General features: G+C 38.8%; 1 protein-coding gene across 1 annotated transcript in view; it reads left to right on the plus strand.

The window, feature by feature from the left end:
- MYLK (myosin light chain kinase) overlaps positions 1-14,161 on the plus strand; it is a 216,341-nt gene that overhangs the window by 90,115 nt on the left and 112,065 nt on the right. Inside the window, 5 exon segments of the mRNA XM_037396821.1 lie at positions 1,476-1,524; positions 4,497-4,662; positions 7,134-7,299; positions 10,075-10,111; positions 11,697-12,271. Coding sequence (XP_037252718.1) covers positions 1,476-1,524; positions 4,497-4,662; positions 7,134-7,299; positions 10,075-10,111; positions 11,697-12,271 — 993 coding nt within the window.

A 14,161-nucleotide genomic window follows, 5' to 3' on the forward strand; every position in this document is an offset into this window, starting at 1 on the left:
TAAAACCTGTGGCGATCTTGGTTGCTTCGCAGCCTATCAGATAGGCACATTGAGGCAATGGGTTTCTGGATTTCTCCATGCATGCTTCCATTTGCTAAGCGGAATGCCTGGTTGTAATTGCATGCTTAATGTCACACGGGAAACAGCCAAGATCAAACCCTGGAATTTTTAAGAGAACATCTGCATATTAGATAGTTGCAAACTGCCAAATGTAAAATTTAAAGAGTGACACAAAGCCAGGGAAGGATGGAAATCAATTGTACTGCTTCTCTCTTTGCAATTTGCTCATGTCAGAGATCTGTTGAATATCAAAGCTCCTCAAGTCACAACTTTGTGTTGAATTCTTGAAGCAGTCCTGAAACGATCAGCATTTATTCAGAGTCAAAATCTCTAACAGATATCCTCAGAGTACGTACTGAAATATGCATAGATCTGGCATGATTGTTACCGCCTTCTGTTGTAAAAATTGTGCAAAACCTTTTTTTTTTCCCCTAGTTATAAGTTATGACAACTTTTATGAGTGACAACATGCATGGAGGTGGAGGATTTTTTTTAAAGCTCCTTTAATGTCAGTTTTTCTGACCTGGGTTTTGCTGCAGTTTAAAAGCAATTTCATGGCAGCATACAATGACTGAATTTCTCAGAGTTTACGCATTACATGGTCTTTATTCTAAAAATCCCTTTATGCACCAAGATAGCAAAGCACAGATTTTTTTCTGTTCTCAGCAAAGAACAAAGACATCTACGTGGGGCTGGCTGCTAGTTGGAAAAATGAGTGACTGAAACACAATCTAGTCTTTTCGTCCTGCATGGCTGTCCTATCTGACAGTAATTTAGATTCTTATAAGTCTCTGGAACGAACGGGTTTTTTGACAGACATCGGAGTTGCTTGTATCATGCTACCACTCTGGCTCTGCCCCAGGTCACTACCCTTTTCTAATGTGCCAGAGCTACCAGGAATGATGAGTGCAGTAGGTGGCGCTGAGCTTACACCACAAAGTACCGGTTTCCCTGTTGTTCGCACCAGCAAGCGCTATGAACTATTGTGCTTCAAAAAGAATCAATTTACGGAAGAGGTTTCAGAAGGGCTAGCACAGGACTAAAAACCAAACCAAATAAAGTAAGACTTCTTCCAGAATTCAAACGCCTTTTTTTACTGTCTTAATTTGAATTAGTTCTGCACTGTACAAGTTAGACACTATTTCATTCACTTGTTTAAAAATATTTTTGCATAATCTGCACTGTCGTTACTGCTGAGGCCAGTGGTTAGAGGGTAACCCTACCAAAACTTGTTTTTGAAATTGAAGAGCCTAACTTTGGGCTACAGATGACATAACCTTATTTTGCAGATGTTGCATTCCTTCCTTATGTTTGAAACCTGGAGAAATGCATATTTTACGTAGTCTTTAGTATCTGTAATTCCCAATGGTCTTGACAAAACTTCTGATTCCTGCCTTTCTGTCCCATGCTTACAGGAAACTCCTTGAAGAAATACAGCCTGCCATCCAGCACCAAAAACCCTGGGTAAGAAGCCCACTGGCTTTGATATTGTTTAACAGACACCTAAATATGTTTTGGTAGGAATACAAGTAAAATGACCCTTTCTTAACAAAATAACCACTTCTTCCCATTTTAAGTGGCTCTGGCATTTTGTCTTTAGCTCTGATTCACTTTGAGACCAGTCAAAATGGTTTGATTCTTGTCCTATTCTCAGTAATTCCTCACTGGAAATTTTCCCCAAGGCTCCTTACCTGTGCAAGGACCAGAGGTAACGGAGGAAAACAAACTCTGGTAGTTGGTGACGCAGCTCTGCACAGCATTGCATTGGAATAGAGTAACTGCTTGCCGCGATTCGCTCACACTTGTGAGATGGCAATACAAGAAAGGCTGGGCTTTGAGAGGCAGGGCAGTCCCAGCTACAGAAACATCTGAAAACACACACTTTGGTATTTGTGAACTCAAATTCTCCAAGTCCAAGTCTCCATTTATCCCAAGCAGGATAGCTACTATGAGAGCTGCTGTGCAAGTAAAATGGCTGAAGCTGTCAGGAAGACATAAGTAGCTTGATACAGCTACTGCTCCCTCATACTGACAGGAATTAGTCCTGCTGAAAACAGAACGTTCTCTTGGTATCTGCACAGTATTGCACCCTCCTCTGCTGCAATAGTGCACTCTCTTATCTCTACTCTCTGATATTCAGAAATCCTTCCCCACATCTTCCATGATCTGACAGTCTCCTTATAAAGCCAGAGTAAATACTGCTTTAAGAGTCACCAGTAAGAAATAAAAGCAACTGAAATTAGTATTCTCTCACATATAATTACAGTATTTCCAAGCAACACAGTGGGTAAACTGTAGTCCAGAAGAAAGAACTGTTCCAGTCTGGAGTAACTGCTAGCAAGAATGGGTTCATGGGGTGATCTATGCTGGCACACAGAGGAGCCTTCTTGCTGTCACGTACTTTCTGCACTTCATTGATCGTTTACAATTAAGTGAATGCCTCTGTTTTAAAAGCCCCAGGCCTAATTCTTCCAACAGCTGAATTAATTAGTAATTAATTCTCATAAGTCCTCATAAGTAGCTTGAATTTAAGCAGAATTATTTCTGATTTATATCCCTGGGACTTAGTTGCCTTGGATGTAGACAAAAATATGTTTCTGATTATGCTAGTGATCACAAAACAGATAGTTAAAACCGAAGATTTTAATTTGGTCATTTATATGAATATTGTTTTTATATACGTTTTCGGTTTCAAAATTAACTGAGTTTGCAACAGTGAAAATAGTAAGTGAAACTGAGTAATCAGGAAGGCTTTTACATGATAATGTCTATGTCACAAATGTGCTACAGAAATAAGCATGCTAAATAATCAAAGCAAGAAAGTTGTGTTAGGTTTTATTACACATTCAGACTTTCTAAAGCGCTATCCTAATCCATTGCATTGCATGGAGATAGAGCGATTGTTCTCATTTTTCATTCTTATGTGTTTTACTCCTACTCAGTATTAATAATTTTATGGTATGGAAACTTTATGCCTTACATAAACAGGGAGGAGGGAAAAGAAAGAAACTATACATTTCAGTTTCTGTATATCTAGGAAACAGCCATAAAGCTGCAGGGTAGCTAGTGATTTTCTTTTAATGCTTTAGTGTATGTGTATAGATATATAAATACAGAAACACTACCTAAAGATGGTGATCATTAAGGCTTCTTTACTACACATTTATGCTTTTCTTTACTGGTAGCATAAGGAAGATGACATTAAAAGCTATCAGATATTTAACTATATGATGAACTGTTTTCCATTTTAACATGCTACAGTGACCCTTCTCTCCCAAGACTTTTTGCTGGTCCTCTTGTCCATATAAATCCTTTCATTATGGTATCATCTCTTACTCAGAAACCTCGAGCTGCCTATATGGCAACCATCATGTCTTGGCAGCACGTTCGACTAAGGCGATGCAGTCTCTGTTAGTATCTGACATCTGGCAGAGATGGTGAGATATTGACACATCTTACTTGCATGTGGTAAAAGGCTGTCTGGAAAAGAAGGCCTTGAAAATTGTTCAGTTTGCTTGAAATTAAAGGTTAAAAAAATAAAAAAAGGAAATCACCATCTGCTAATTTGTGCCTTTGTTCTACCAGGGCTTCAGAGCAAAGAGTGTGTGTTTTCTTTTGACGTTAATAGACCTGAAGTTGCACCTTTTTTTTTTTTTTTTTTTTTTCCTTGCAATAATTCTGCTTGATGTTTTATGTTTTACGGCTGTGTAACTGGGAGTTTTGGACTGCAGTCACTGATGTCACTCTAGTTTCATTCCACATGTCCTTTCCCAGCTGTGCTATCCATATAAGTAGAGCTGGGCATTTAGACTTAACAGACATTCACCTGTAATGGGTGTACTTTGGTTTTGTATCCTTTTCATGTTTGCTATGCAAACATTGTAGTGAATGAGATTGCAAACAGAAGCCTTCCCCAAATCAAAAATCTTTACCAAGACATGTCAAAATGTTACAAAACCAAGTTGCTGATTCATAAATCAGAAATCACTGTGTCATTGCACTCAATGTGAAAACAAATTACATGAAAAAGAACTGTGAACAGTGAAGTAGTATGCACAGATAATCTGTTAGGAGGCAATTAAGAAACAGAAAAGGGGAAAAAACTAAATGTATGCAGTGTTTCCTATCATTTGGTTTGCCCAGCTCTGCTTACAAGCAACTGAAATTGTCCCCAGGATCTGTTACGTGAATTATTTGTATGCTGGATGAGGGTGTGTAGCATCATACTATTCAGTTGCATGAGGAGTCAAGTGCAGTTATCACCAGCATTTCCATTTCTTTCACTGGCCAAAAAAAATGTGTAACTACAATCCTGGTTACCACCAATTATATACCCTTGTTGGCAGATCATTGGTCTGAAATGCTTCCTGAAGTGTGCTCTAACCACAACAGCTTCCAGTTCATCTGTAAAACCAGGATGTAAATTGCCTTTCCAGGGGAAGACTTACTGTTCCATCTGTGGAGCACAGGCCAAGCATCTGGGGAGAGAGTCCACCCAAGTTTGCTACAAAGCCGAATAGAGTTGTTGTGCGTGAAGGCCAAACAGGCAGATTCTCATGTAAAATAACAGGACGACCTCAGCCTCAAGTAACTTGGTTTAAGGTATGATTTCCCAAAACATTAATGTTTTCTTTCTCATTTGATTTCTCTTTTAAAATTTTGTGATTTGAAAGGATTAAATGAACTTGCCACTGCAAATTGTCATGGTGAGAATTTACATGCAAGGAGAGCCATATTCTTCCTCATTTTTATGCTGAATAAACTCACAGAATAGCATTCCTTCTCAGTATAACTTCTCCCTTATCTATCTCATTGAAAATGTTTGTACAAAAAAGTACTTTGAAAGCACCAAACAAGATCCAGGTTCCATTATAAAAATAGTGAGTATGGGACATACGTGCCCAAAGACCTTACTAACCAGACAAGAGAAACAGACAAGGGATAGAAAACATGAATATCATCACCTCTGTTTAATAGAGAAGGTCTTCAAGGATTTAATGCTTTGACTGTGGTTACAGAGGAGACTCTGACAGCTGTGAAAATTACAACTGTATTTCCCAAGTTCCATGTCAGTGTCTCAGTCATAAACTGCCTTTTCTGTATCATTCACATTGGGTTTTACCTGCACATTAGAATGAAGATGAAGTTTGCAAAGAAATGAAATTTAATTGAAAAGAAAATTAACTGTTTAGGAAATAACAGATATGATTGGGTTTTGGCATGCGTGATTGTTTTTAGCAAATTAAAAAAAATAATTCAAGGAAGATGAACAACAGTTCAACTGTTTCAGTCTGACCTCTGCTAAAACAGTAGTAGCAGAAAAGTGTCTGACATAAAATAAAGGAGACCTGAGCTACCAACTTCAGATCTACATTAAAATTAGGAAATGTGAGCATCTGCCATCTACAAAAAAAAAACCAAAAAGAGCTTTATAAATGAGAAATATTTAAAATCCATTAGACTGTTAAAAAAGCATTGAAGACTTAAGTCCTAGCTCTTCCTTTGAGCATACACAAGATCTTTAACCACTTTTTACATACTAGGAGAGCCATATGTGTTGTTCTGAGATTCAGTAGTCATAATACCATTGCTGGCCTGCAGATAGTCAGTCCACTCTCTTGAACTTATCCTCAAACCATTACTTTTGGTTAAACTGGTTTTCGTGAGGCATTCATAATAATATTTTACTACCTATTTTGAGCACTATGAAGCTGTCTTTTAATGACGCACATGCTCTGTAAAGTGCAAATGTGTTGTTGCTCCTTGTCAGATTTTTATTGGCAGATTTTTGTTGTGAAGTGTGGTTTTGCATCCCTATTCATAAAGCATGGATTAACAGGTAATCATGCATGTTGGCTAGCTGCAAACAAGCTCAGGTCTGCAATGCTGTTGATCATGTCAGGATGGAATGATAGGTATTTCAACTCTGCCTCAGCATCATGGAAATGAACTTTCATGGCTGCTGGACCACATACAGCTGATGCAGAACCAGCATACAGTCACCTTCCACACAGCATGTAAGATTTCTAAACAAATAAAATTGCAGTTTTTGGAACTAATGAATCTGCTTTTGTGTAAATGTCTTAGCTTATTGTTTTTTCCCCTTTTCTTACTTGTTAAGTTGTGAAGAACAGAAGCTTCTACTGTATCACCACCAAACCCCTGACATGAAATAGCTTTTTTTTATTCAAATAGGAATTACAGCACCCAGATAGAAGTAAGTTGATAGAGACTTCAGGACTGACAGTGTCTGAAAACACTATAATGTTTCCCAAAAGATTACTGACCAAAGCCCTACAAATCATACATTCGTAGGCTTGCCCTTCCTAAACTTAGGATAGGAAAAGCTGTTATGCCTGATAGCAAGGGACTCATCTTTAATGGCTGGAGCTGAAGCAGAAGCAGTGATTTGCTCACAAATGAGTTATTAGTCAACTATTTCACTGAATTTAAGGGCAAAAAATGTTCTTCTGAATATCTAGTCTATGTAACAGAAAGCATAGAACTACACACATTTCTTCCGGCCTCAAAGCTGTACCTTTTGATTTAACTCCAGCATTGCAGCAATGCCTCTCATAATGTATGTCTAGTGCCTTCTGCCACCTCCACCTGGCCAGAGATGAGGTTCTCTGTTGCAGAATTTTTTTCCAGTTTCTGAAGTGATACAGCATAAAGGAGCTATTGAGGGATAGAGAACTACTCCCCAACTTGGATTGTTTGTTTAAAAGCGTGATGTTTGACTTCCTGGAACAAACATGAACAGAAAACTGGTTTGAGCCCACATACAGTGAAAAGATTTTTTTCTAGAAATATGGATATAGTAAATAATGAAAAGCCAAAAACAAACTGAGATGAGTGGGTGGCAAAATTCAGGGGAAAACAGCCTTCTGCAGATATGAATTACAGAACTTTTGGATGCAGTTTTTTGTTTATGCTGTCTGAGTATTGTTCATAGAAGGAATTTAGCTAGAAGAGGAGAAAGGCATTTCGACCTGATGTTTTACCAGAAAATTTCTTGCTCCCCTTCTCTTACCAATAGCAAGCGGTCTCATGGTGTCTTGTGATATTTGCAGGGTGATACTCAATTGCAAGAAAATGAGCGTTTCAACATGTTTGAGAAAACAGGCATCCAATTCTTGGAAATCCAAAATGCTCAGCTTGCTGATTCGGGAATTTACACATGCACAGTGGTAAACAGCGCTGGGAAGGCATCTGTGTCTGCAGAGCTCACCGTTCAAGGTACAGCAACTATCTTACAGGAGAGAGCACAAATGAGCCACAGACATTCCTTTAAAATGCCTTTTGTTGCATTCTTAGTATAAGCATTCACTTTTCCTGTTAGCTTCCTCTTTTTTTATTAAATGATACTGTGACAGCTTGGAGTGTGCTACAGCTGAAAACATTGTTTTGGTTCAATGGGAAAAGGCTATCCAAGTGCTTTAAAACTTTCTTTAAAACCAACTTTTTTTCCCTTTTACTGAGATTTTGGCCTCCATATGTTTTGAACATAGATTTTAATTTCAATGAATGGAAACCTTGCACTTGTCATTATAATCAGTAATTAATTTTTTATTTGTTCAGTACCAACACCAGATGAACATTCATACCAGCTCCCTTTGGGGAAACATAATTATATCTGTATTTGTAGAACCAGGAAAGTAAGTAATGGGGCCCTTACTCTAAACTGTAAGAGAGAAAAAACAGCTTAATGAGGTTAAAATTCAGGCTTCTCAGTTCCCAACCCTGCCTATTTCACTGCTGTGAAAGGAAATAAGTGTCTTTGTATAAATAGTTTAGGTTGTTCTATTCCATATATGCATTATCATATACAGTTCATTTTGGACTTCGATGCTTCTTAGGGTGCCCTTTGCATCAGCCTCAAAATCATAACAGCCTTCAGCAACCACACTAAAGAGGAATTTTGTCAGTCAGTGGGTAAGCCGTCACTAGACCCAATTAAATAATTAAGTCAACAGCTGCTGGCTTGAGCTGCAGTCATAAGATCCGTGGGCTACATGCGCACCCAGCAGTGAATTTTTTGAGGCAAGATTTTTAGGTTCACATCAATGCTGTCACTCTGTAAGTGATCAAGAATATAAATAACAAGAGGATTTACATTTTGGATCCTCAGAATCACAACTAGCCTTTACAACTTAAAGCTGTACATTTTATCTGTAGGTTCCAATCTGATGAAGCCATTGTAGAAGCTTCTACAGGTTGCCTGTTCAGCTGATGTTTCATAGAAAGGGCCATTTTTTCAATAAGCCTTTTTTTAAACATGAAACTTGATCCTTTGTTGCTTCCCTGAAGCGTTGAGCTTTCTGTTGTGTAACGGGTACATCTGCCCTGAGAGATGTTGCAGAACTGGGGTCACAAAGTCAGTTGTGGTATATGTTTGCTTCAGATGCTGACTACATCTCTGAATAATGCGGGCATTCTTTCTTGGATTAGTACAGGTCAGTAAAAAGGGCACTCTCTTGCAATGTACTTGACTAATCGGATGATTCCACTTACCTAACCACAATATATAATACCTAATTCTTTCATTATCAATTAAATCAGCTCATAAGAGTTGCTGCAAGATGCTAGCAGACAATCAAGTGGCTCAGAATTACTACATTTTCTTTTAAATCCATGCAATTTCATATATAGATAATTTTGTACCAAAAGCTACATTTTTTCCCCCAGGTTCCCATAGTGGATAGTGGAGAGGGAGGGGAAAAATGTTCTTTTGATAGACAGGGTTGCATGGTACTGTCCTGTCTGTAACTAGCCGTTATTCAGCTTCCTCTTCTGCATTTATCCAGTCTCTTTTCAGCTTTAATTTTTATGTGGAGAATTTCTGTTACTGTTTATTGACAGGTTTATTGAAGTGAGGTCAATGGGTTATTTCCCTCTCTCACTGCAACTTTTGTGTGTGTGTGTAAATAGATTCTTTTGGTCACTCTGAATGGTGTGGTAAGTCCAAGCATGTAGATGTGGATTTTTACTTGCAAAACACAGTGGAAATCAGGATATCATCCATCACATGTTTTTGTCTTTTCCCTGAGGCAGACTCTGAAAGCATTTTTATGGAGTATTTGTTGATGAATTGCAAAATCCATTATCTTGCAAATTCATTATTACATGTCTTTCTACTGTAGTTTCTAGTCTCACAGATGACCACAGCGTAGACGTAACTTTGATCTGACCAGGAGAAAACAAGCTGCATCCTTTAGTGTTAACTAGGGAAAAGTGGATAGATGTGGTTGGTACACAATCTGGAGTGGTATTTCTGTTCTTCCAACTATTTATTATCTCATGCTGCCCCCAAGAGAAACAAATACTGTCAAGGTCTGGGAGAATGCATGGAGGATTACACACATATGAGACTGACTGAACAAAAGAGACTGACTATGGGCAGGTATGTGCTTAGTTATTTCAATGCAGCTGGTGAGGTACCTTGGCAAATCAATATAGCTCAGCAGTGTTCCCAGATTTCCTGGTGGTCTTGCAAAGTGAAGAAATGTGGTATTAGCTTTTGTGTTATTCACGTTAAACATGGTAACACTTGCTAAACAGCAAGTGAGTTGGTAAAAGTTTACAGGTGGGCTCAGGTTTGGGGAGTTTTGACTACTGTTAATTTGGTTTTTCACTGTGGGCATGCTCAGGTGTAGTACTGATGGTTTGTTTTTCTCCACTTCTACAAGCTGTGTGGAGTTCCCATAAGATTTGATGAGCTGCCTCCCAGTTGCAATCTCTTCCTTACTTCTCTTCCCCAACAAGGAGTCTTTGAGGTTCACAGAACCTTTAGTTCTCAAAGCACCAAGACCTCTTTGTGTTTCAGCTGAGCAGCTTGCTGTTGTCCATATCAAATTTCAGGTGTGGTGATAGACAAGCTTGACTTCTGTGGGTTGAAAATATGAAGAGTGAAGGTTCTTAAGTATATTATTTGCTTAAAATATTTCAAATTTATGGAATACTGTACAGAATTGTATGTATAAGTTACCTGTTTTTTTTCTTTTTGGATTTCAGGTCCAGATAAGACTGACACATACACTCAGCCACCATGGTATGTTTTTACTGGAGTACTTGCACTAATTTTGGCATTTACAGCATGAGCCTTCCTCACAAAGTGATAAATTTTCGAGGGTCGGTCTGTATTTAGAAGTTAGAAAATGCTGGAATGAAATTCTCTCTTACTGCCAAATTCAGCTGTCCTGGTAGACTCCTACAAAATAACTTGGTGGAACTGGTGGCAACACTATGAAATGCAGAGTTCTAGTCTGCTTCAGAAAAGCAAAATTTAGATGGATTTATGCTCACTGTTCCCATGTAGCCAAATAGTTATATAATCTGAACAAAAACTATGTGAGGAGAAATTACACTCTGTACCAAATTGGTCAAATTTCCTTTTTGGAGTCAAAAAAAATGCATGCATCTTGTCAGTACTGAGCTGGTTGTTCTTTGCTGTCATAAGCAAAATGTGGTATAGCCATGGTCTTTGCTGTTGTCTGAAAATACACACAGAAGTATGGTTAAAGTAGTAAGAAACAAACAAAAAATCATATTTTGGGACTTTATCAAGATTTTTGAAGTTAAATGACCATAGTAGTTTTGCGTCCTCCATTTTTTTATTCAAAATAAAACAAACAAAAAAAAAAGAGAGGGAGATGTAATGTAAAATGTAAAAAACTTGCAGTTGTAACTGCAAATCTCATAGGTATTATTTCCCTAGTACATTTAACTCTGGCTGAAGAAAGTGCTACACTAAATATCCTGAATCTCCCTGAAAGAATAAGTCAGTGGCACTAAATATAGCAAAATAGAGCTGGGCTAGAAATTACTTCCCATATTCCAAATATGTTCCAATTCTGCCTTGGAGTAATACTTTGGAAGTGTGAGAGACAGACACAGTGCTCTACAGGTAATAGCTTAGTGGTCAGGGCAGTCAGGTTCAGTGAAGGAAACGGATTCAAGTCTCCAATTAGTCAGCTACTCTTGTGCCCTCTTGTGCTGCTGAGCAGCAGATCCATCATAATTCTGAGAAACTCTTCCTAATAAAACCGTAGATGATATTGTTACATCCATTCAACTGACTTTCTGGTTTTTTTTGACAACCCCCCCCATCTCCCTCCCCTAGACTGAAGTCCAGTTTCCTGAGCCGTACTCTTCCGAAATCACCTGAATTACAGGACACCATAATTAGAAACAGTAAATTCACTGCACAATTTACATTTTCATTTTCCTTTAGGGAGCTATTTTATGTGATGTTTTGAGCTACAATTATACGTGGCCTCAATTTATTAAAACGTGAAGTAGTGTTACATCATGGTCATCCCAGGGTCTCGCGTAATTGCTCTCTGTCTAAAGTAGCATATGCAAGGTTAGTGTCTGACTCACAAAACATGTTAAAATCTGAGCAGTGGATTTATATCCAGAAAATCCTCAGTTGAGACAGTGTCTGAGCACTGGTGACATTTTTATGAATCTTTCTCCTTCACCTTTTTCATCCATGTTCTTAATCAGCGTGAAGGAAACTAAAGGCTAATTAGTTCACCTTCTGGCTAAGGGCTTGTACATTTGTATCATTGCTGATAATAATAATTAGTATTTATACAGTGTCATATATCTGTAAACTTATCCTTTTCCTTCAGCATGCCACCAAAACCAACAACACTTGCTGTTAAAGCCATTGAAAATTCAGAGTTCAAACAGGCAACTAGCAATGGCATTGCTAAGGAGCTGAAATCCAGCAGCACTGAACTCATGGTTGAAACCAAAGACAGGGTGTCAGCAAAGAAAGAGACCTTCTATATCTCCAGAGAAGCCAAAGACAGTAAGCTGGGACAGCTCCAAGAAGCCAATGCACTATCTCCTCAAGAACCTAAAGAAGGAAAAAAGGGATTTCAGGTCTTGCAGAAAACTTCAAGCAGCATCACACTACAAGCTGTCAAACTGCAACCAGAACCAAAGGCAGAGCCCCAGGCTACATTCGTCAGACAGGGTGAAGACAGGAAAAGGGCTGTGCAGCCCCTGATGTCAACTCAACAAACCCTGTCTCTGACAGGGCAGGTCAGTCCAAGGAGCAGAGAAGCAGAAAATCGATCCGGAGCCCGGAAGGCTGTAACAGAGGAGAAGAGGGAGCCTCTGGGAATTCCCCCTCAGTTTGAGAGCTGTCCACAGAGCCTGGAAGCATCAGAAGGCCAGGAGATCAAATTCAAGAGCAAAGGTAAAGGGATGAAAGTTATCAGAGCCATGGGGTTATTCAAGTTCCCCTTCTGTGTATGGAAGCGGGGAAGCAATTCCTCCTTCATTGCAAGATGTCCTTCTCTTAAAGCATTTTGGAAATAGATGCAGAATCTCATGCTGTTTCCACAATACTCTTCACATTGAAATTTTCAGATCATCCCATGCCATAGCGTCCATCTCTTCTCCCATCTGGTGTTTCCCCAGATGTAGTCAATGGCACTCGTTCTAGGCAGTAGTGTTAGGGCTTCTTATATGAGGGCACAAGAGAGAAAATGGATGGTATACTTTCTAGAACTGTAATTAGTTATATTTTGCCCTTGAGCCAAAAAAATTATTAGATACGACACTACAATCAGTCACTGCATTTCCCTTGTGTCATCTACTTTTACTCCTCATATTTGGTCAACCCAATGCTGATCTGAATGCTTCTTAACAGCTGAAATGATAAAGTCATAATTAAAAGGGAGGTTTAGAGTTTGCTCTGCAGAATTTGACTGGATTTTAATCTCTCAGAAGAGTAATGGGAGCTGCATTTTGCAGAATCCAGGGAGTAGATTTTTTTAAATTAGAATTTCAGTAGACAATAATTTTGAAGCGTTTTTCTGCTATTTTTTTAAATAACATTCACACTTCCAAGTGTTCCCATGAGTGAAAGAGAAATTGGTTTTTATGTCTCTGGAGGAAAAAAAAATCACAACAAAACCATGGTTATTTATTTCATTTCTTGATAGTTCTTGCATTGTGAGTAAAGAATACAATTTATCTCACAAGCCCACACAGTAAGGTGGGGAGAAAATACTCCAAAGATCCTGACATCTTTTGAATAGTTTACTTTTTAGGTATATGAGTACTAAGAACATGGATTACTTTTCATCAGAGCTTCTCAATCACTTTGCAAAGTTTAACTAATTCATGATCCGGTTTGGTAGGGAAGTATAGTCCCTACTGTACAGAAACCAAGGAGATCATTCAGTTCTTATTGAAATACATTTTCGTTTGGCTTTGCACCCAAGGCACAAACTCTTGTCTGCAAAGGCAAGGCATCTGTAGGGAATGTACAGTGGAATGTCCCTAGTGCACTTTAATAAGTGATCTGAGAAACTTTCCCTAGAATGCTCTCTGCAAAGGGTGACCAAGGTTGCTTTCACAGGCTCTCTCTGCCTCCTGGTTGCAATGGACAATGGAAATGTTATTACACCCTGAAGGAGGCTTCTGATTGCCAGGCTGTCAGATCAGCAATGCTTCTGGGTCTGTACAGTTGCTACGAAGCATCCAGGTTCTTTGACACTTCAGGGCTTGTTTGGTTTTGATCCCCAGCTTTTGGAGGTTCTCCCACCTCCACTGTTCTGCACTAATTGTCTGTGGATTCCAATATGCTCCTTCTCTGCTGAACAGGAAATAGAATCTTTTCTGAATAATAACTTCTAGATTCTAGTGGAGAAAATTAACAGAAAAAGGACATTTCCTGCTTTCTGATGTATGCAACAGGCATTCAGTTTTCTGCCCCATTTGTGGGTGTAATGGTAACCTGCCCCCTTCCAAATTTTTTTTATGGATTTGTAGCTGGATTTAGGGACTGCCTTCCCTCCCCCCAAAACCCAAGGAATTCCTTGTTTTCCTATTTATAGTCATTTATATCAGGTGAAATCCTGCTCCTAGCTTAGGGTTCCTCTTCTTAATAAGTCACTCCCCTATCCTTCTATTTTCTCCATTCAGAAGCCTTTCCTGCAGTATATCATATCTCTTTGTTGTGGATATTCCTGCCTTCTTTTACCGTCTGTAACTTCTTCCAGGCATGAGCACTCTTGCTGTAGTGAAATGGGTAGAGCTGGGAAGGAACATCAGCAAGGTGGAAGCCTTGTTTGCTGTA

This window comes from Falco rusticolus, chromosome 8, assembly GCF_015220075.1.
Source record: "Falco rusticolus isolate bFalRus1 chromosome 8, bFalRus1.pri, whole genome shotgun sequence".
Taxonomy (NCBI): Eukaryota; Metazoa; Chordata; class Aves; order Falconiformes; family Falconidae; genus Falco; species Falco rusticolus.